This window comes from Strix uralensis, chromosome 19, assembly GCF_047716275.1.
Source record: "Strix uralensis isolate ZFMK-TIS-50842 chromosome 19, bStrUra1, whole genome shotgun sequence".
In the NCBI taxonomy this organism is placed as follows: domain Eukaryota; kingdom Metazoa; phylum Chordata; class Aves; order Strigiformes; family Strigidae; genus Strix; species Strix uralensis.
Window position 1 is genome coordinate 9,245,652 of NC_133990.1, and position 23,250 is coordinate 9,268,901.

The window sequence follows — 23,250 nt, forward strand, 5'->3', positions numbered from 1 at the left end:
TGCAGACTAGCAACCGCAACGTGCATTGTTCAGGTTTAGTTCATGACTTGTAAGCTGTAATTGTACTAATTGCTATTCTATGGTGGATAAGACATCAAAGCTATAATTTTGCCAGTAAGAGAGCAGTATATGTTCACTAGCTGAAAATGGGCAACATGTGTCTTGCTTTCAAGTCTGCATTTTGTTTCATTTTTTGCACCTCTGTCTAGGGCAACTTTTTTAGTGTGAATGTAACACATGCTTCTTTACTGATGTCTTGGTGAGCACCTTCTCTCCTTGTGGTCATGTTTGGTAAACAAATCCTGGTTTTATGGAGTTGCTCTGGGGAAGTCTTGCTTGTACTGAAGTATGGCACAACACTGAGTCCTGGGGCACCTGAAGGAGCATTTCTTTGCCCAAAGTCAAGGTGATTCTGGGAAGTAGCTACTAGGAGGCTTCTTTGCTATAAGAGTTTGATCCACTTACTTGGCTAAGCAGCTCTGCTCCTTCTGGTGCATGTTACCAGCTCACAGCAAAAGTGGTCAGATGGCTGTTTGCGTCTGGGTTTTGTATAATCTGAGAGGCAGCTGTATCTATCTGGTTAGATGCTAAGCTCAGGAAACCTTGTCTTGGTATCTATTTCTCCTTGAGACTTAAGCTGGTTACTAGTAGAGTTAGTCATGACAGTCATTTCTCAGGGTGGACACTAGTGCCATAAGAACTGGGCTGGAACAAGCCAGCAGCAGTCACAGGGCGTTCCAGGGTGGTGTCCCAGGGAGGGCATGAGTTAGGCTCCATGTACAGCATCTCTCACTTCAAGCATGCTGTAAAGAGCCTGACTGCTCTCTGAAGTGAGGACCTTCTCTAGAGTTGCACTGCAGCAGTGAAGCAGTGACTGAGCAAGGACAGAGAGAAAAATATTCTCCTTTGCTCAGATGAATAGAAATAGGATTTCACCGGGTACATAAGAGAGATTTCTGTAAGGGAATATCACTGACCTAATTAGAAATCACATGTCTCCCACACTTTTTCTTCCCTCCCCCAGCTCAGTACATTCTTCCTACTATATAACACGCCGCGTGCATCCCAGGGTTGCATATTGCAGCACAACTGACTGGCTTCCCTGCTCATAACTGTACAGGAGACTAAGGTGCTATGTAAAGGAATGCCATGTTGCATTTCTTTTTTACATTTTGAATTAATATAGTTCTGTTTCCTATCCAAACAGTGAAAGCAAACCTGAAACTCTGACCTTGCAAGTTCTAAATAAGAACAAATAAAGACAGACTTGTATACTGGCAGGCAAGTTTTTGCATAGTATATTTAGGCTATTGTCTGGGTATGACAGGAGAACAATGGTATAAGCTGCTTTTAGAGAGTGGGTTTAGACAAACCTTTTGCTGGTCAGAGTTCCCTGTTCCCCATTTGCAAGATGGAGAAAAAAACATGTCAGTGCAGCCACGGAAGACATCTTTATCAGTTTTAGGGGGTGGTTGACTATTTTCCACCTCTAACCAGTGGTTTTGCTTGAAAGATGAAAATCAGGCAGAGATAAGTTGACTTTAGTATTTGGCTGGTCATGCAGTTCCTGAACACAGACAGCCTTATGTTTGAGTTTGCTGTGGACTTGCAGAACAACTTGCTGGCATTGGTGCATTGCTCTTGATGCAGGAAAGTTGCACGGGGAGAAATAACCACCCAGGGAGAGACAATGAGAAAGCTTTCTGTGAACAACACAATTGGGTAGTAGCTGGGCTGATTCTTGCTTAGCTGCAGGGCTCCAAGTACTGTTGTCTCAGCTTCACTGTTTATGCACCACTGTGTTTGTGCCTTGGAGATGAGCAGCACCCAAAGATGGCAGCAAACAAGAGGAGAGCAATAAAAACAAGACAGAAGGTGCCAATCACCACTAGCCCTCCAAGAGCCCAGTCACTTGTTACAATCCGCCCCTTTAGGTCTTCCAGAACTGAGGATGCCTCTTGTACTGATGGCATGCTGGCTTCTACCCTGCTGGAGGTAGACAAGAACAGTATCAGATGTTGGTGTATCCTCTCTATGCTCCCAGCCACAGTCCTGAAACCAGTATCAGCATGCATGCCTGCAGGCATCCTTCTTCCAAAAGGGAGAGTCACCCTTCACAGAAATGGGAGCATAAACCAGAAGAAGGATAGCTGAGGCCAGTTTCACAATCAGATCTACAGAGATGTAAAGAGGAAAGCTTCTGGCTTTACAAGATTTTGGGGGTTGAAAGTTATTTTAATCATTGTTTATCAATATTTTTCATAATATAGTGTGTCTTCCAGCATGTTCAGTGTGAACCCTTCATCTCTGTCAACTGCACAGCCTATGCATGAAAGACAAGTATTCAGTGGGAGAACTTGCTTGATACCATTGGAAGAATCCCTAAAAAGGACTTGGGCACTTAAACTCTGAGAACATACTGGAGACTAAATGAACACTTATTTAAAAGCAGACAAAAACCCCACCAACAGTAAGCAAAGACCTTCATGTACAACTTGTTGCCCCATAGGGCTTAGAATAGTGTAGTTATGTAAAAAAGGTCCCCTGTTAAGAGGGTTTGCTCTAGTAATGCTTTCTGTTGCTCTGCAACAGAAGCATAAGTTTTCCTCCCATGAAGTACTTAAGCTCAGCAATAATTTAAACTGGGATCTCAGTGGGTTCTACGCACTTGCTCTTTCACTGATACTTCACATAATGACTTGGCTATCAGCTTTCTAAAGAACATCCAGCATCTCTTTGCAAGCATCTTGTGGTTTTACTAAAGCTTCTCAAGGGAAAGGATGGATTATTTCTCACATTTTCTCTCAAATATGACCATGCAGACTTAAGAGAGGAAGAGATCTTTGTTATTTTTGAAAATTTGTTTGATTGGCTGCCCCTTATGTCTGTATCCTTAATATTGTAAGGAAGAGAACTAGCCATGTAAAGCATATTTTATCCTCAGCAAGTCACACTTGACCATGAGCACAAGCTCACACTTCAGTTTGGTGAAGCCAAATATATTCAGTTTGTGCTTTGTTTTCTGGAATGATAGCAGATCACTATGCCTAGTCTCTAATCAACAGGATTAAAGCTGTTCTGGATAGCTTCCTTTGCCTTTAAAAAGGAGGCAGCCTAGATACTAGTTCTGTAGACCCCAAGGCAGAAACCCTGTGTGACTGTACACCCTAGAAGGTTCCTGTCTCTCTTGCTAGCCACAGTTAATCTCCTGAAATAGGAGTTGTATGCAATTTTATAAATACCTGAAGCTGTTGTGTTTGTAGTAAGCGTTTCTTCTGGTGCCTCCTCTGCACCCACTCCAAGAGATCTTGGCCTGTGGTGAGGGACCCCCTTACTGCACCTGAAGACCCACAGAGCTAGTATGGAAGTTGCCTGTTTGTACTGCAGTAAATAATTAACAGCTGACTTTCCTCCCAAGGTGTGGCTAATCTAATCAAAGGCCTTGAGCCCAGTTAAAAAGACCTAGTTCAGCTGTTGCTTGGACATTTCTTCCTCTCTGTGGCTTTATCCATTCATGTACCTGTTCCAGTGCTTGTAAAGGCCCACTTATGTCCTCTAACTGGGAAGGGCTGCAGGTTGTGGTAGAGAGAAGAGGGCTTTGTTTCCTGGATCCTGACCAGATCTGTATTGTAAGCTGCATTAGGAGACTGCCATATCTAAATGAGACTGTGAACAAGCCTGCCCTCCAGTCCAAACTTCATCATGACAGTTTAGGTGGATAAACTCATTACAGAGTCTTGCACTGCTGTTGGCTGTGGTCAAACTGACTCCCTATTGCTTTCCTAACTGAAGAAGACCAGAGGGATGGTGCTGGAGAGAGGTGGGATGGGAGGAGGAGAGTGTGGTGTGTGAGACTGCCTGTGTGTAAAAGGAAACTTGTTTTTCACAAGCCAAACAAATCACTTTGAAACCAGAGGGATGATGTTACAGAATAGAAGCTATTCCATTAAGCTGTCAATACAACTTCAACCACTTCTGCTGGAGAGCCTGGCCTGACTCTCTTTTAGGTTCCTCAGGGTAAGAAACTATTTCAACACTTGTATCATCAGGACTGATGTAATTGTATTCCCTTGCGGTTCCTTCTAGGCTCACTCAGGCTTTCATAACATGTACAGAAGTTGCTGTGTTAGAAGCAGTCTTGCCTTAGCCTGTGCTCTTTGGAATCTCTCTCTGCTTTTTGAAACAGAGAGGATCCATCCTCACTAGTGCTCAGGGCATTCCAAGTCCCTTTATGTGGGTAAGGACTGAAGCCAAAACCACAAAAGCTTGTGTGAGTGGTGAGCAGCGACCCAGAGACTGGCACGTTTCTAGCCAACAGAAACTGAAAAGCTGCAGTAAGCTGGGGATTTGCTGGGCATTGTTCAGGCCAACCTGATCTATTGCATGCGAGAAGGCCTCAGACCCAGCCCAGCCCAGGCAAGCAATCAGCATACCTAAATACCAAGTATAGGAATAGTCCAGCTGAGTACAATGGTACAAAATAGTACAAAGCAGAACACTAGGCCTGTGAGGTCCAGGCAAGTATGTAGAAATAGGTCCAGGGACCCCTCCACTACGTGGTAGCTGCTTCTCTGCTCCAGAAAGCCACCTGAATTATTTAGAGAATTGCTTCATTTTCTCTTTTTTTTTTTTTGTTTTGTTTTGGTTTTTTTTAACAGTGCTGTGTTTATTCTCTGTTTCTAGTTCAGGAACTTGCAGTGATAAGACAGGAGCCAGTTCTCTTGTCCCCCTGCCTGGTATCTGCCAGTGGTTTAACTTGTGACACCACTGGGAAACATGTATTTGTAGCTTTTCCTGTTGAGATAAGGCCTGGCAGCTTGTTCCTAGTGACAGCAACCTGTCAGTCGTTGGTGTGTTTCCAGCCCGCTGAGCTTCCTCCTGACTGTTAGCACAGACTGGTTCCATGCGGCTGAAACATTTCTCAATGGGATTCTGTTAATTCCTGCAGCTGGCACTGTGTAGCACGGGCTGGGAAAAGAAAGTAAGCTCTGTCCTTTCACAGGTCTCGTGACTTAGACACAGAAATGTCTGTTGAGCCTGTCTCCTGTAAAAGAGGTTCAGAGACTTCCTATACCACCTTGAATGAGCAAAGACGTATCTGACAGAGAGGTTAGTGTGATGCATCCTCTGAATGTTGGTTAGAGTAAATTGATGCCACGTTTGATCTTATCCTACCCTAGCATATTGATGGGGAGTGAAATCTTTGGGACAGTGTAATAAAGGCTGGTGCTTTGTTAGTCTTAGTGTAACTGTGCATGCAGTAGCTCATTCTAGTGCAGCCTTCTGTTGGCAGTTGTCAAGTTGCGGCTCAAGTATTTACTTTTCAAGGAACATCCCCATCTTCTGCTGGAAAGTTTTTCTTTTTACTAATTTAAAAGGAGCATTGCTAGTTTGATGTATTTTTTTTCTTAATTTTTAGACTATTCTGTGTCACTGGCTGCAGATATATTCCAATGTGCAGCAGTACAAAAATGCAAAATACCTAAATCTAGTTTCTTTGCAAAAATTAAAGTGCATTAAATACATAAGAAGTTACTGATGTAATGTGCTTTTTACTAATTTGGGTGCAGGGATCAGAGAAAGGTTTCTTTACAAAGTTTTCATTTTTTTTATCCCTTCTGAAGTGTGAAGCATGTTTAGAAGCCCACTGTTATAAACTTGATGACTGTTTTCTCTAGCTATATGTTGGCTCTGGTATATACATGTGTAATCCTTTTGACTCCTCTACACTTAGCAGTTGGAATACAAGGGTAGAAGACGACTTATCTATATGCATGTAACTTTTTATACCTTCTCATAAAGGTGGTTGGTTTCAGATTTGTGGCTGAAAGGCCAATGGCTTAGAGTTAGGTGCAGTATGGTCTTCCGTTTGGCTGTCCCAGTTATGAAAGTTGTGGCCTGCACCATAGCCTGGTACTTACATAAATCCTTTCCTGAAGTTCACTGAAGTGTAAACCAAACATACACAGTGGCTGCGGCATGGAAAAGGGGTTTATTTGCACTTGTTAACTTCAGCCATACAGCCTGTTCTGGGCTCTGCTTTGTCACAATGCCCGCTGTCAGCGGCTGCATGTATACCCTGAAGTGGTGCTTACCATACTGTATGTCACTCCTCTGAAATGCCTTTGTGTATGCTAATAAACATACCTTAGGCATAATGTTTATGTCCACTAAAATAAACTGCACAGAGTGCAGGGAGTCAGGCAGACAGGTCTCTTGAGTAAGGATAGGGATTTGTTCATCTGGAACTCCCATGCTCTGTACGTACCATTCACCTGCAATAAGCAGAAGAGCAGAACCACACGGGGGTAGGGAGGGAGCATGATTAGCAGCAGAACAATCAAATTAAGCCGTAGCATTTCTGAGTTTTTTCCCTTTTGCCTTCGTCTTTCTGTTTACAAAGGGTATTGCACGTGATCTGATTTTTCTCTTTGGCAATTTCACATCACTGTAACACCAGTGACACAAGCAGGAAGCATTTGTTACCAGCTGTACTCAGACCCTCAGCTGGCATGTCTGGGTCAGTAGGTCCACGACTTGTTGTTTTCAGCAGACATCTCCACTAAATGTGTCTGTTGTAGATGGCTTTTAAGAGAGCAGGTTTGGGCTTGATCCAAGATGTACTGAGCGCGTGGACTTCCCAGTGATGTCAGGTGGGTTTTGCTAGTGCCCAGCACCGTCCTGCGGCATTAGCCACTTGTGAAGAGAGTAGGTGCTGCCTAGTGTGTGGCAGGGTGCGTGTTCTCTGCTTTGTTCTGTGGCTCCATGCTCACAGAGGGAGTCCTTGGCTGGCCCAGCTGCAGGGCTGTCATTGGGAAAGCCTGTCTGTTTTCTCAGCAGCATGTGTCCAGGTACCCCCACCCCACCCCAGAAGAGGGAGACAGTTATGGTAAAAGAGCATTACCTTTCTGGTAGCACCACAGAGCTCAGTAGTGGCTGTCACAGAAAGAAGGAATTCCATGCTGTGATTTCTGGTCCTCTGAGTCATATTAATTAATATTGTTATTGTCATTTTCAGTGAGCTACTGTAGGCAGTCATTCCCATAGGACTGAATCATGATGTCCGTGCATGTCCTTCATAGTAGGTTGTGTCACCTCTTGTTGTACTTCATGAATGGGCAGTTGGGCGGACTTGGATCTTCCTACGTCTGTGGTCAGGATGTCTGTCGCAGCCGCAGCAGCTGTAGCAGCAGCAACTGCAGGCAATGATCATGAGCACCAGGACAGTAACTAGAAAGAGAAGCAGAGGATATTGCTTTATGGTGTAGGAGCAATCATTGCAGAAACCCTATGTCTCCTCCAAGTTGTTCAGTGAGCAATAGAATGAACAAAGCCTGGTTTCTCACCAATTTTTTTTGCCCTATATCCCACCTCCCTCCTCCTAAGCTCCTGCTCCCTCGTATTAGTTATCCATTTAATCTGGACAATCATTACTGGATATTTCATGATCATAAGAGCTAGGTACCAAACCACATGGGGGTATATCCTTACCTCCCTAATGGGCTGTTGTTTCAGAGCTGACATGCAGTAACTAAGTGGAGCTGCGTGCCTGGAAAGTATGGAGATGCCAGCTCTCCCCATAGTTGTGTCAGAGGCAACTTGAGAGGATTTGGTTAGTCAAACTGGCAGTTGCATTTCTGAAGAGTACATGCAGTGTACCCTTCAATAAGGATAGATATTTGTGACTGGTTGACTTTACTCTTTCTTATGTATTTAGCTTGAAAAAATAGATACTTCAGATGCAGGGTTTTGTTTCACAAAGCAGTGGGCTAACTTACTGTTATTCTACACTAGGAATAATGGCTGGTGTTGGGAGGGCTATTTTTGTTCATCTGGAATAGAAAAGGATGGCATGTTTAATCCTGCAAAACACGAAAGAGTGCGTGAACGTGCGCGTGTGCGTGCATGTGCTCCTTAAAAGTCTGGAGCTGGACTGCCAGGTTACTGGACCGGTGAGGAACCAGCTGTAGGTATGAAACAAATAAAACAGCAGGTGTGTCTTTCTGAATTCCAGCCCAGGGAGGAGTGTCCAGGCTGGCTGTACACCCTTCCTTTTGGCTGGGAGCAAAGTGTACCTCTTTGAGGGGCAGGGCCTTCCTTCCTTCCTGCTTGTTTTCCCACTGTCTAAACAAACTTCATGCCCCTTGATCAAGCAGCTCTTTGTTATTCCTTCCATGCCATCCCCACACAGAGCAGCAGGAGGGATCTTGCCATTACCAGAGGAGAATAAACAGGCTCATCTGAAGCATACTGGCTTCCACTGAAGTGGGCACAGGAATGACACTCAGAGTCTCAGACTTTAAGTGTCTCCTGCGGCAGCAAGATGCCCTAACACCATTAGTCATAAACTGTGTCCTGTGCATCAAAACATTGCAGCAGCTCTGGGTTGGTTAAAATACTGCTTAAATATGAGAGCTTTGTTGCTTATTGTGCTCTGCGTGCATGTAGAGATACACACTGAGTATTAGAAAATTACCTCAAAATTAAACTGGGCCTCAGAGCACAGCCTGGAAAACAACTACCAACAACTCTGACCCACCAACAAAGATTGTGGAGCAAGCTGCCCCCCTAGAAGAGCAGAGACATTCTGACACCCCTTGGCCTCCACCAGTAAACTCACCGATAAACAGAAGAACCACACAAAATGACACAATCTCCACCGGGTCAGCCTTGGGCAGTTTCTGGAGCTTAAGGAGAAACTTCTCACCAATGGTTTGCATTTCCTTCAGAAAGCCTTCAGATGACATTCTGGCTCAACCTCTCCAGGCTTTATGCTGTAGAAGAACCAAATAGAGAGGAAACCTTTTCACTGACTAATGCTAGGAAGCTGCCAGCCTTCTTATAGAGCTGGTGATCACAAGGAAAACAAGTTTATCTGGTCTCAGTCCTTGCTCCCAGTAGCTAAGGTGGAGGACTCTTAATTGTGTACGTGTTCTGGCACTGTTTTAATTTCAAAATCTGTCTCTGAGGGTGTCTTTGTTCACTTGAGCAAAGGCAAAATGGTGTTTCTTCTAAAGGGACACTTATTTCAGCAGGCATAGAGTTAGAACTGGACAGTGGCTACCCTTGGCTTTCATCCAGTGAAAGTATTTTTTTTTTCCAGTTGTGCTAACTTGTCCTTCCAGAAAAAAACGCAATTCTAACTTGACTTGAATTCCAAATGCTGAACTCCAGTGGTACATAGTTTTCAGTTGTGTTTTACAGACTAACACAAAGTAGACTCCCTTGAAGACTTCTCACACTTTCAGCTACAGAAAGCCCTTTCAAGAACTAAGGCACTTACTTCAACACCTCACTGCAATACCATTAATAATGTTTTATCAACCAGTTTTACTGATATTAAGTGCTATTAAGTGATATTAAAAGCTAAAGTCTGCATTCAGTGGGGACAGCTGGATGCTTTTCAAGTTCTTACAGATGACTGCAAATTTTATATGGTAACTAAATGTAGCTTTTTTCTTTTAAGCCACAGTCTGTTCTAATTGAGCAATATATGAATTGAACAGTGGACATCCACCAATCACTACTGGTGATGAGCAAAGCAAAAGCCCCTGGATCTGTCAGGGAGATACTTCATTGTGGAACTAATCCCTCCTGCCCTGCTCAGTAATCTTACACCTTCTTTATTCTCAGAATGATCACCAGGAATTATTGTTACTTCAAAATATTATGAGTCTGGTCAAAGTTAAGTGCCTTGGTTTTGCCACCAATATTTGCTGTTCCTTTTGCCCTGTGAGCAAGATTTTGGAAGGCACTGCAACAAACAAGCTTGCATGAGAGCTATGAAAGTTCAAATTTTACTTCAGTCAGTAACTGGAATAGGATATTGTTGAGAAATATCCACTGTTTCACCTAAAACAAGTGTTTGGACAGGTGAACGCTTGGATGGATTATAACTCTTATGTCATTATTATATCAGAATGTACTAGCTTGCGTCTGTTGTAATAGTCAACACTGTTTTAGGACTTCAACACTGCAATTCAATATCCTAGTCTTGACGATAACACAAAGCCACGTGACCAAGACATTACTTCCAGAATAAGCCAACCAGTTCATAACTCCACATCTGGTTTGGTTACTCAAACAAATGGATGCTTGGAGTTCAGTTTTTCTAAACACACTGAGGACGGAGAGACCTTGGCTGTTTCTTTGCATGCTGGGCTTAAATACTACAGTGCCAAGTTAAATTACATTTTGTATGTTTATGCAATTCAAAAAGGGTTTTCTTTGTTCTTTTAAATCCAAGCTAAGGAATAAAAATCTGAACCAGCTGGTTTCCTAGGGATGGGTGTGGATGGAAAATCTACATCTACAGAAAGATCTCTGTGCAACTTAGCAGGGAGGCATAGCTATGGCCTTTTGACCTGAAAGGGTCACTTTTGAGACTAGGGTGAAAAAGTTCTGTCCAGATGATTGCTGTACCCCAAACGAGCTGCTCAAAAAAAATGGCTGCTTTATTCTTCGCACAGTGCTGGAGGATTGTGTGTCAGCAGGTTTCCAGTTTTGTTTCAATTCCAAGAGATGGTGGTGCAGGCAGAGGTGAAGTGATTTGTATTTTCTGCTCTTGGCTCTAGAAGAAAAACTTTTTTTAAAAAAATAAGTATTTCTGGCTCTAACATTCTGAAAATGTTTGTTCCTTTTGGAGGTGTTTCTGCCAGCCCAGGAGCTCTCCTAATAAGGAATCTGCTGTAACCTTTTGTGCCATGTTTTGGGCTGCACCAGAAGCAGCAAGTATAAGAGTCAGGCTTCTGAAGTTTGGGTGTACAGTGTAAAATTACTGATTAGGATTGTAGAACTCCACGTGGATTAGCCAAGTGCCTAGCCTAAAATGATAAGAGCTTGTCTCAGTAATGGACATTCCTCTGCCCATGGTACCTGATCTGGAGCTAAGTGAAGGAGGTTTTATTCTAAAGATTGCAAGGAATGTTTACCTTAGTTTGAACTTGTTCAGGACAAAGTTTGATGTTGGTGGTGCAGTCACCAACCTACCTGTGAGGAAGCAAATGTTTTTCTGCTTGACTGCACTTCTGACTGCACACTGGTTCGAAGGGCGCTCGCTGCTTTGTGATTTCTGCCTGTGGAGCGTAGCAAAAGGGTGAAGAATAAATGACTACTTAAAAAAAAAAAAAAAAAGTAAAACTCCCCCAAGAAAGCTAGTTGTATTCATGGACTTCTGTATCTTCTATTCTACTAGTGATGTAAAGTCTTTGGTCAGGGCTAGTTTTGATTGTGATCTTTTTCCAACTGATTTCAACAGAACAAGATCTTACCCTAGAGATTAGCATAAAGGTAAGGCTAGTGCTGTGTAACTTAAACTAAGTTGGTTTATGCATCTGCCTTATCTTCCTCATGTACAACACAACAGTGATGATGTTACTTACAAATTCTAGAGTGGAGCCATAGGATTTAATTCCTTTTTATTTATTATAATGTGTTCAAGTAAGCTCCCGGTCACCAGCAGTAGTAAAGGCCAGGTGGTGCAGTATATTTGGCTGAAGCAGTAACTGTAATAATTATTGTTAAAATGGGCAAGTCTTGAGAGATTTGAAACGTAAGGTTGTTTGTCTTAACTGACAGTTTACTTTCAAAGATTGGAGTGCTGTTCTAAAGCCTAGAACAACCACCCAAGCACTTCACACGTTCTGTGTGGTTTGGAGCAAACATAATTGTCTGCTAGTGTTTTTCTCAATTGGGAACTTCTCCTTGCTCATTGTCCCTCCTCAAAACCGCATCCACTGAGGATGGGAACCCTCCAGAGTAGAGGAGACACGGCTGTTAGGACAGTAAAGCTGATGAAACTTGTTACGGAAGAAATGCTGAATGATCACTGTGCAATGTAGTGTTCATAATGCATTGTCAGACTAAAGTCATGAACTTTTGCTCTATAGCTGTAGCTAGAGATCATATGAAGTGAAAATAGGGTGAAGAGAGGCAATATGAGAAACACACGTAGAAAAAAAAGTGAACACAATGGTGATGTCTTGCGATGGGCAGTTTGGAAGTTCCTGCTGGGGTGGTGTGGCAACCTGAAATTCATGGTTGCTCTTTAAAAAATAACTCATCTATCCAGTGTTGCCAGTGGGACTAGATCATCAGTTCTTTCTGCCTTCCGCTATGTTACAAGGCCTGGCAGGGGAGGGAATAAAACAAATCTTCTAATTTGGGTTTATTTGGTTTTGAGGGAAAAAAAAAGCAGAGTCTGCCATGTGCCTTGAGTCGTTAGCCTTGGATGAAAAGAGAGAGCCCAGTAATAATGCAGGGGGATGCCTGATGTCTGCAGGTGTGCTGCTCAGCAAAAGGATTAGATGACCCTCTAAAACCAAAGTAGTATGTCCTATGTTTAGGGCTTCTGTAGATTTAGATTCCCAGAAAGTGCTAATGCTTGTTTTTAATGCAGATTAATCTTGCTGTGCCCCTGAATAAAGCTGTGAAAATTGCCATAATAGCATTGAAATTATCTTTCTGAACTGTTCTAATGGACTTAAGCCATATTGAAGCACTCAAAGAAGTTGGCAGCTCAGCCCTCTTGAGAATAAAGCCATTAAAAGGCCTCAATCTAGACATTCAAGAGAAGAGCCTTGGTCAGGGTTTTGTTGTACTGTGAACTGGCTGTGTTTTGTAGCTTCCAAGCTTCAAGCAAGAAAAAGCTTTGAGATAACCATGTAAGGTGAGGTCCCACATCCTTCTGTCTGCCTTAGGCTAGTCAAGTTGCTGTAAGTATTTCGGAACTGATATAAATTAATCGGGTGGTTTTGGTCTGACTTTGGTTTGGAAAGCTGTATCCTATCTGTGTGTCTACACAGGTGCATCAAAAATTGAACTGTAGGGAGTGGGTGAGCTTCAGTTTACTGCTGAGGAATGAGACACTTCTTTAGTCATAACCCTGGTGGCATTTGAGCAGCCTATTTCAGTGCAAAGAACATGAATTTGAGTTTGTGGTTTAGCCCCAGGACTGGAAGTTAGTAAATGCAGGCAGTCTTCCTGGCCTGCCAGTGATGCTTACTGGTTGTGTGACTGGGGTAAGTCATCCATCCCTCTGTTGGGTGACCTCATCTCTGCAAAGCAGTGGAACATGTAACCACCATGAGATGTTTGTTTGTTAATTGTTGTGTGTCCAAGTCTCTAACACGCTCTGAAATGTTTAGATAGAAAGACAGTAAATCCCTGGTTTTGTTGCAGTTACAAAATGAAATGGCCTTTGCTTGCTAACCGCTTGTTACATTCAGTCACTGAGCCTGTTCAGGATGAAAGTACATGAAAGCATGGCTTCCACTCCTGGTTGCTCCTTAGCCAACCATGCTCCACAGGGTTTTATTTCTCTTGACATAATCCTGATCCATTGGTTTTACTGTGCTCCCTCTGGAAAATGGGTTTGTTGCTATAGTAATGTAAAAATGGAGACAAAGCTTTGGAGGGGGGAATCTGGTGGTGGGGATGCCCTGAAGCTGCCAACACCTCTAGTCCTAACGTGGCAAGTCCCAGTGAAGGTGAGCTGGATATCCTCCACTGTGCCCATTGCCCCATCACCAGTGCTCCAGAGACCTTACAAAGTGGGACCTCCCGGAGGTGCCCAAGCAAGCAGAATGCCAGGGCAACATTCTCATTGCAACGTTGTCTTTTTCCCAAGACTGTGGCTGTGGAGAAGCAAATACTTTGTGGTGTTCTTAGACAAGTCAAATAAGTTGGTTGAAATTGGACCAATAATAGGATGGGAAGCCTGTACGGATTGTGGTAGCTTATTTGGTAGAAAATTTTAGAAGGCAATCCCAGCCTTGTGGAAGGAGAGTGCTGAGCAGCTGAAGGGGAGAGGATGCTTTTTATTCTGGTCTAAAACTTTAAAATAAACTCTCACTGTATTTGGCCACTTTCTTAAGAACGTGAAGGTTTGGCCAGTTCCTACACCTACCAGCTTTGTTCTGGGTTCCTGAAGCATGCTTCTGATTTTGTATGGTTAAGGTCTGCAATGCTTCCTGTCCTAAAACAGTGTGGGGCTGCTAGGTGTTGTTACAGCTTAGATGCATTTTGGCAGAACATGTAATAATTCCTGTATGATTGTTTATTGTTCTAAGTTTGTAATGTACTTCTGAGATGAAAAGGGCTATAGAAATGTAGTCATATTATCAGTGCATGGTTTTCCCTCATCATTGTTAATGCAGTGTTTGCTGCCATGACTGTAGTTGACCAGCCATGTGAATCTTATCTATAGTTCACAGACAAGCCCTTTTTCCTAAAAGGGGAGCTAAAGGAGTCAGACAGACCTGTAATTCATTCCCAAGTAGATGAAAATAGTTTCAAGTATCAAGAGAATTCAGTCTTTTAACAGCACACACCCAAACTGGTAAATTGCAGCTCAGTGGCATGGGAGAAAAGCTTTGACTTTGTCAGCTGGTCTGGAAAAGGCGGCCATACATTCTTTCAGATTATAAAGCTGCCCTGGCTGGGTAGCCATTTGGCTGGAATACCCTGTCATCTCCACCAACCACTATTTGGAGATTGGTTTTGAGGCAGCACCATAAATGTTCCTGCCCTCCCCTACAAGCTAATATTAGATTAATATAAAAAGGCACTGAATTCCCTGTAGTAGCAGTTTCAGTAGCTGAGGTACCCATTGGGGCACTGAACTGAGAGTCTCTACACCTCTACAGAACACCCTGTTTTTTTCCAGTCCATCCCACAAACAAGTCCACAAAACTCCATGAGATAATTCCTCACTACTAGTCTCATTTTTAAGTGGGGAAACCAAAGCACAGAGCCATCCAGTGAAAGGAAAAGGTCAATTTTAAAAATAAACCTGTAGCTCTTCTACAAGAGAACTTTTTTTAGGGTTGCTGATGCTTGAATCTAACCTGAATGTCTATTACAATATTAGCAAAATAACCGTTTCCCAGGAAGCTGACAGGTAGCTGCGTGCCTGTGAAAGCATTTTAAATAGTTACTTCACAAATATACTGGGATCTATCAGTAGTTTGGTGTTTGAGGTAAGGCAGCTGGAGCCCCCTGGGAGTGCTGGAAACACCTCCATCTTCTTTCAGTCACCTCTGTGCCCTGACTGGTCTTAGACCTATAGGTCTCAGAAATGACAGGAATTTTTGAGTTTTTTGAAATGTGCTGGTCCAATCCTAGTAAAGATGCCATTTGGGTATAGGAACTAAAAACTGAAGGCTACAACAGCTGCTTCCTCAGAAGAAGCTGTTAGAAACTGTATCAGCTGAAGTTGCACGGGGTGGTGGTAAGAGCCTGCGTGGAGGTGAGGGGTGGGTGCTGCTCCGCTTGCCCAGCTCTGCTCGCTGGCCCACCACAAGCTGTGTGGGTCAGGGGTTTGTGTTACAGAAAGGATCTGCTCTACCAAACTTGGTTTATTTTGTACCTCCACTCCCACAACCGCTTTTGCATTGCCGTCAGGCTGAGGCCCGTGCACTATGACAGCTGCAACACAAGCCATGTCCTGCTTTGTATCCAGACATGTGTTTCATATTGCTTATTCCCCCCCGCCGCATATGTACAACACGGCTGCGGCTGGACAAGCCCCCAGCCAAACCCATTAAGATTTTCTTTTGGCGAGGAAAACTTGGCGTGTTTCTCTCCCTCCCTCCCTCCCTCCCCTGCCCTTCTCCCTTGCTCCTCCCTCCTTCCCTTTTTTTTTTCCCCCTAAACTTTGTTTTTCACGTACTTTGAGAAACCATCTTAACTGCAACAAACAACCTACAGAGACCCTTCATTAGCAGGGTGGAAACTTCCCTCCATCCCTTTTGAACCTAGGGCTAGACTGGAGGCGTGTGGCTCTTAACTACTAGATCCCACACAGGCAGTTCCAATTCGGTGTTTATACAACACGTAGGTCAGAAAGACCTGCCCTCCCTTCCACGTTAATGGGAATGGAGAGAAGTGGAAATACCTGATCCTTAACATTCCTCCCTACAGGCATGTGTAGGATCGAGAAGACATCTTTCTGTGAGAACTGGCTTTCTGCCTCTCTCTCTACCCATTTGTAAACAGCTGACTGTCCGAGCGCCTCCTGGAAGAGGCAAGGGGTCCCAGCTCTGTGCTAGGAGCTGCAAGAGCTTCCAAAGTGAGTAATCGGCTTCAGATGGCAGAAAATAGGGGTTTTATGGGCTGTCTCCTTGCCAGCCCCCCTTCCCGTACCCAGCAGCAAAATGGAGATAGGAGCACAGGTTGTGGGACGCCGCTCTATGTAAAACCAAGCCTTGGACTCAGTGATCTTAAAGGTCTTTTCCAACCTAAATGATTTTATGATTCTATAATTTCATGGATTTGGGGGATCCTTTTTCTCTTCCTTTCCTTCTCACTGCATTCAGACCTGATGGTCTCGTTACTGCAAACCACAGACCATGTATGTGTCTGTATGTGTTCTCTCAGAGCAGTGGTTTCTCATGCTGTTTTGACTAGTAAACCAGCATCTGTGCCTCATACACTAGCTGATTCTTTCCTTAAAACGCTCTTGTTAGAAGCTGTGTAAAATCTGTTTATTTCTATTGGACACAGATGCTTAACTTGCACAGTATGCTAGTTCCCCAACCAGGGTTTGTTTTCCAAGCTCTCTGTTTGCTTCAGGATTTGGGGGATAAAACTTAGCTCCAGCTGGGAGGAGCTCTGGAGAAATGCTGTGGCTGGCACCCACTTGGTCTCACATGCTCTTGCCTGCTCTTGCCTGCCCTGGCAGCTACTTGCTAATGGCACACACACTACTCGCACGGAGGAGCAGACCAGCTCTCTTGCCTGCACTAAGCATTCATATATCAAGTCATCAGTCTGGCGAGTGCCCTCTGCTAGAGCTGCTTATCAGCTAAGGTCACATTCCATAACAGCAACAGAAAAATGAGCAGACAGCCTTTCTAATCAGCAAAGAAGTTGCTTACTCCTGCTCTGACTGTGGAAGCACTGCAGGACTGCAGGCTGGTTCCTTTTGTTAGCGGTCCGGCAGCAGCGCAGCTTTCTGCAATCCTATTAACAGCTTTTCTCTCGCCACCTTTGCTGAGTGTCCCTTGCAAACCAATTCCGGCTAGCAAGCTCTGCTCAACGGCTGATTCTGCAGTTCACCAGACAGAGAGCTACAAAAGCTCCAGCTACTTGCTAACTAGCTGAATGCTAAGGTGCTACGGTTGACCGAACACCAGCAATAGCTCAGCCTTACCCCAGCCGCGCCACGAACTCTTCTCCTCCTCTTGTTGTTCTGTCTTCTTAAACTTTCACGTCATCTCTCCCCTCATCCTGGCTTGTGTCTCGCTCCTCGCTCGGCTCCTCTCTGCTCTGCTGCTGACAGCCAGCTGTTGTCTCTGCCTTTTTTTTTTTTGTTATTGGTTGTCCTGGAGATACGAAGTTTCGTGTTACATGTGTGCCAGAGAGGGAGGGCGGGCGGCGGAGCCTCCCCAGGCTGAGCCAGCCGCTGGTGCAGGCGCCCGAGTGCCACCACTTGTTGCTCGCTTCCTCAGTGCATCTCCTCCGAGCAAGGTCTTTTACTTTTTTCCCTTTTAATTACAGCTTTTTCTGGAGCGAGACTTGAATTGATTCTCTCCTTGCGATAGTTTGGGTGTGTGGTAAAACAATTAACTTTTCTTTATGCTGCCCAGTTTCCTTCGGACTCCCCGGGGAAGGAGCTTTTCTCCTGTGTTCTTTGAAGGGGCAGAGCGAGTAATCGCAAGGACGGTGCAGCACGGTCTGGCGCTGACGGGACAGGGATGATGCTCTGTGCCCTTGACCCAGTCGTTTACTGTCTCGATGCCGTGCGTTTTGCTTCTCGTATTCTGGGGACAGCTGACACCCACTGTCTTGTCTCAGGGGGTTGTTGAAGTTCAGACGATATTACAGAGTCTTTCAGACAGGTGCAAAGTGATAATTTCTCATCAGCCTCGTAATTTGCTCTTCTGTTTGATAAAGCTCATTAAATGGCTTTTGTTCAGCAACTGGCATCTACGTAACTAATTTGTCCTCGTATGATTTTTGTCTTTTTTTTTTAATGCTTTCATTTCTTGGCTTAATTCCAAGACTTGCTGGGGTTTTTTTAGGGGGAGCTCTTCTGAGGCTGTGTTCCCTTCTTTGGCTCATACAAGAGAATGCTTTTTTCTGGTATATTTTGGGAGAGGCAAAGCTTCTTTTGGAATATGTGACTTATTTCTTCTCTGACCATCTGCTTCTACTAATTGCAGGAGTAGGGCTCCTGTTTTAGCTGGGGTACAAAATCAAGGAGTACCAAAAGGAGACATGGTGCAGGCAGCCCTGTGGTCAGTTTAGCACTTTTCTGAAATGTATTGCCACAGACAAAAACATGTTAGTAAACTGGATTGTTATTTGCTCTTCATCTTATCCCATGATGTCAAATCAGGGTAGGATGTCTCAAATGAAATAAATGGTTTTCCTTAGACACTTTAAAGACCAGTGGTCAGGTCATACATACTCCCGTTGAAGGGTGGGGGAGGCAGTTAATACAGTTGCATATTTAAAAGATGAAATAATTTTAGGACATCTATAATAATACAAACTACCATTAATTTATGTAAATCAGCTCTCCATCTCGTGGACATCAGTCAGGTGCTTGTGTGACTCGGGAAGTTTTCTCGCCACATGTTAATGCATACCTAACTGTGTTTCAGGTCCTCTTGTGTTCAGTTAAGCATTAATCCTGTGTTTACCCCCAGCATCCCTGTTGGCAACTCTGGTTTTGGCCTTTTGACTTGACTTACAGGACAGCAATCTTAGGTCTGCAACTGAATTTCCATTATGACCCAACTCATGAGCACCGTTGGCTAAAGTGGGGCTGTGGCCCCGATTTGGGTAATTCTGCAGGAAGATGCAGGCAGTTACAGGAGGCTGGATGGAAAGGGCTTGGCTTTACGAGCCTGATGGGTTAGAAACTAGAACTCCAAATTCCAGTGACTTCAGAGCTGATCTCTGCTTCCGCCAAAGCCTTCCCTTGGGGCATCTCCCTTGTTTGCATTAAGGGACAGAGGTATGTGTGGATGTCCCTCCCCAGCATAAGACTGCTGAGCAGGCTGTAGGAGTGAGGAGAGGGCCTGACCATTACTGTATGCCTCGGTTAACTCTAATACAGATCAGTGCGTGCGAGAGAAAGAGACATGGACTAATGAGAATGCCTGCCTGTTTTCTTTTGGGGAGACAAAAAGCTGACTTGCAGCTCGCTGACATTTCTATAGTCACGTTGCATTGGCAGGACAGGCAGCACCAGCAGTCCTTTTGGAAAGGCAGGACAAGGGGATCGAATGTGTTGTCCCCATCCTGGTCCCCCCACCCTTCCCCACCATGTGAAAGGAGCTCTTTGAGTGCAAGAGGAGAGCGAGTCAGTGCGGCTCCGCGGGGGGATATAAAGCCAGCTTTGTAGTAGCCCTCTAAGCTTTCAGTGCCCGACACTGTCCAGTGCAACCCCAGGCTGCTGCAGCCCGCCTTACCTGAGCAGCGCCAGGTCCTTTGCGCTTCAGCACACCCATTTCATTGCTATGGCGACAGTAATCTGTAACCTGCTGCTTTGCTGCCTCTGCTTGGCAAATGAACCTCCCAGGCCATGGGAATGAGTGAGCCAGCTGCCGCCGTAGACCCTTGCAGGGTTTGTTTGTGATGCTTTGGTAGACATGCAGTTATGTTCCCCCCAAACACATATACACACGCACACAAGACGGAAACTGCATTTGTTAGATCTCTGGCAAGTTCAGACATGCCTTAAAGGGCTTATAATAAGAATAAGTGAAGTTCTCACTCTCTTAATTTTCTCCTCTGTTGACCCACTTTTTGCGGATGAAGTTGGTAAGCCAACTAGGGCACTCCTTGGTAGAGAAGAAAAATCTCCACTTTGTTCTTCCTTGCAGTAAAATAGTTCTTTTCTAAAATAACTCTTGTTGCTGCTTGGCTGCAGGATTTGATCTCTAAATGCCTGATGAAGTAAGTGTTTCTGTGTATCTAGGATCAGCATTTTGGTTAAGGGACAACTGGCTCCTGCTGCTGAGAAACCCAGGTTTTATAAAGCTCCTCTAAATTCTGCCCACTTTCTTAAAAAAGAAAAAAGAAATAAAGTAACCGCCTGCTGGTTCTTTATCTAGTGAAATCAGTGTCTTCACTGGTGTAAATTAGGGAGTGTTCTAGAAAAGAAATTATTTCCGGCCTTTATTGCTAATGAACATATATATCTCTGTCACCAAACTCTTTTTTACATACCCAAAAGCCCTGGTGTCTGCCAGAAATCTTTTGAAGATTCCTGGAAGAATCTAATCATCTTCACATGGCTAGTTTGCTAAGGCTGGTAGAACTGGTTGTGCAATACTGTATGAACAGATGGACTGGTTTTCATGGATGTAGGACTCTACCCGAACTTTGGCTGCTGATCTGAAGCCTGTGTTAGCAGATCAAGACCCAGACTGTATTATCTGAGTAGTGCTCCTTTGTGACTTCAGTCTGGACTCTATTTCTGTGACTTAATTTACATTCTAGTTTCTTCAAATGTAGATTTCTTCACCTTTAAATCACAAACAATAAAATTAGAAGCTATCCAATGTGAAATATACAGACATACTCTGAACTCTGAGGTGTAGGTGTCAACAGGACTTCTTTACACATTTATCCTAGGGCCATACTGATTGGAAATGGAATATATTTGGCCAACGATGCGGAATTAATAACTGCCTATTTCATCCACCATGCCTTTTGCTGATCTTGGAGATCTGAAAGCATTTAGCAGAAGAGATTGACACCACTGTTTGTTTTGTATGTGGGGAAGTGAAGGCAAAGACCTTAAACAAGGTGCCAGGAAGAGAACCCCAGTTCTGCTCCAGGGCTTAATCCCTGTGATTCCTGCTGGAATGGGCATTCTCTGCAAAAGAAGACTCAAGTCCTTATCAAAAGACACCTTGCATTTGGAGGGTGAAGTTCTCGTCAATAAAATAATTACCAGATCATTTTCCCTTTTGTTTCCTAGATGTCGACATGCTGCCATAGCCAAGTACTTTGGGGATGTCACCCCACCTTGTAACAAATGCTGTGATTACTGCAAGAACCCAGGAGCGGTGAAAAGACAACTGGAGTCACTGGAGCGCTGTAGCAACAGCTGGAGCAAAACCTGCATTGGGCCCACAGGCTCCTCCTGGGATAGCTATGACCCAGAGCTGTATGAAGGCGGCAGGAGAGGTTGCAGAGGTTTTAGCAGGTCTGTACTCAGTAGCTCAAACTCAGCTCGTAGGAGCTGACAGAGAGAAGAGAGCATCTCCCAGCTGCAGGCCCAGCCACTCCTATTTGCAGCACATGTTTCTGTGTGGTGGTATTTTCCTGTAACTTCCTGGCAGCAGGAGCTGGAATTTCATTTTCCACACACTTTGGCAGCCTCGATCACATTCATGTTCCAGAGAGCCAAAAGCTGTTTCGACTGACCTAAGAATTGCCCTGCAGAATGTAATTGGTTCAGGAAACTAGCCTGAAATTTTTTGAAAGCAGTAAGTTGGCTCAGCCCATTCACAGTCACAAGGATCAAAAATGCTTAAATTGAGAGCAACATGACAGCAAAGTATGACATGGTCCAGAGTTCATTCCTGACTTAGTATGGCTGTCTGTGGGCCAGCGAGCTGGGGGGCAATGACAGGACTTAGTCATCACAGAGGATGCAATGGAGTGCCGCTGTCAGCTGCTTCTGCAGATTGTTAAATTTTAGTTCCCTATCAGGCTGACAGCAAAAGGAAGATGTGCAGTGGGAAACATGATTAATTCTGTAAAATGCTTGGCAGTGTGGAGATGACAGCTTCTCTTCTTCCTGTTCTCTGGCTGAGTTGCAGTGACTGCGCAGCGCTGTCAGGATGCAAGTTTCACTGCCTGTGCTGCCCGTGAAGCTCTGCCAGGACGCGCAGCACTGTGGGCTGGCCTAGCCCCTCTGCTTTACCTTAAACAGCTTGAGACTGGTAGCTTTGTTCTTCAGGCAAGTCCAGCTGAGTCAGAGGAAACTGGTGTACTTGTGACCTAAGCCCATGTTTGATCTCAGGACCTGAGAAGACATGGCCAGTGCTGTTGTACAGCACACTGTTTGCCACTTGATTTATTGAGCCTCTCCATGACTTGACCGTTGCTTTGCCTTGGAAGTTGTAACAGTCAGCAGCCTTAAAGCTCTGATTTGTGATATCTGTAAGTTTTAGCTGTGACAGCTGTGGAAGGTGGTAAATTCTTGGGCTACATCTGGCGAGAATCAGCTGCTGCATTTCAGTGTATTAGTGATGGGGATTTAATTTAATACAACTGTCTGTGAACAACTGAGGCTGAGGAATGGGTGCTTTGCCCCTTCTGCCATCCCTGCTCCAAGGGCAGAAGTGACTGACACGTTGCGTACATAACACGAGGCAGTGACCCCTCAACCCCACGGGAGAATCTGGCGGAGCTTCTCAAATGGAGCCCTCCATTCTCAGAGCGCTAGTTATGTGCTGCTAGTTCATGTTACTGCTTACGAGTTCATGGGCTTAACAAATCCCATGAATTTTTGGAGGACGCTCACTACTGTCCAGGTTATGGGATGGTAGTGAAACCAAAAGCTGATTGTTCAGAAAGGATGTGAAATACATCATCTTTTGTAAATACTAGGATGACTTAGTCTTTCCAAAGCCTCTTCCCAGTTAATGCTGCAGCTACAGACATGTTTGTTCCTCTTGTGTCCCTGCCTTATCCAGGTATGATGAAGAAAGCAGTGGGAATGGGGATGAAGCCAATGAAGAGAGTCGGAAACGGGAGTGGAACAACTTCTACAAAAAGCAGATGAGTCTGCGCAAGGTGAGTTGGTATCCCCTTGTAAGAGATTCACAGGTTGTTTGCTGTGGGCTTGTCTTACAGGCATAAAGGCTTCCTGGCACTAATGACAGTAAATTATTGCGTCTTACTTTTCTTGTTCTGTTACTTCTTGTACCTCTGCTTTTGCTGTGTTCTCCACACAGTCCTATAGTGAGAAGAAACGCAGCTTATTCATGTACTGATTTCTCTGCAGTGCTAATCAAGAGGATTCCGTTGTCTTTAATACCTCTGAGATTAGTAAAAACAGATTTCCCAGTTCAGCTTCTCTTGCGTATTCCTATAGCAAAGGTGAACTTTTGGCTTTGATTCTCATTCTTTATCTTCTTTCCCCCATTTTGGTGCCTTTTCAGTAGCTTTGTAACTTCAGCATTAATTTTCCCTGAAGCAGGGGTATAAAATGTGTCTTTTGTGCTTCTAGACCTGCATGTGTGTTGCAGTAATGGAAATGTTTGACTGAACTTTGTTTTC

At 44.3% G+C, this 23,250-nt stretch overlaps 2 protein-coding genes across 18 annotated transcripts in view; one reads left to right on the forward strand and one right to left on the reverse strand.

Annotated features, from left to right (window-relative positions):
• The window catches only part of RECQL5 (RecQ like helicase 5), a 39,249-nt gene that overhangs the window by 9,228 nt on the left and 6,771 nt on the right, over window positions 1-23,250 (forward strand). For 7 of the 9 annotated variants that reach the window (XM_074888896.1, XM_074888897.1, XM_074888892.1 and 4 more), the window contains 2 exons: window positions 20,939-21,166; window positions 22,665-22,764. In XM_074888896.1, coding sequence (XP_074744997.1) covers window positions 20,939-21,166; window positions 22,665-22,764 — 328 coding nt within the window. Of the gene's footprint in view, window positions 1-5,002; window positions 5,110-20,589; window positions 20,795-20,938; window positions 21,167-22,664; window positions 22,765-23,250 lie in introns of those variants that run through there. The other 2 variants (XM_074888899.1, XM_074888900.1) reach the window with 2 other exon arrangements.
• SMIM5 (small integral membrane protein 5) lies at window positions 1,278-17,804 on the reverse strand. 9 transcript variants are annotated; one of them, XR_012631507.1, is made up of 5 exons: window positions 17,153-17,804; window positions 10,990-11,075; window positions 8,621-8,774; window positions 6,905-7,230; window positions 1,278-1,986 (listed from the first exon to the last, which is right to left on the reverse strand). XR_012631507.1 is itself a non-coding variant. In XM_074888913.1 (4 exons), the coding sequence occupies exons 3-4, from the start codon at window positions 8,745-8,747 to the stop codon at window positions 7,109-7,111; spliced, it is 249 nt and encodes an 82-aa protein (XP_074745014.1). In that variant the 5' UTR covers window positions 8,748-8,774; window positions 10,990-11,075; window positions 17,153-17,804; the 3' UTR covers window positions 5,974-7,108. The 9 variants fall into 9 exon arrangements, 2 of the variants coding, with proteins under 2 accessions (XP_074745014.1, XP_074745016.1); XR_012631504.1 differs by having other exon boundaries at window positions 1,278-1,989; XR_012631506.1 differs by having other exon boundaries at window positions 6,269-7,230.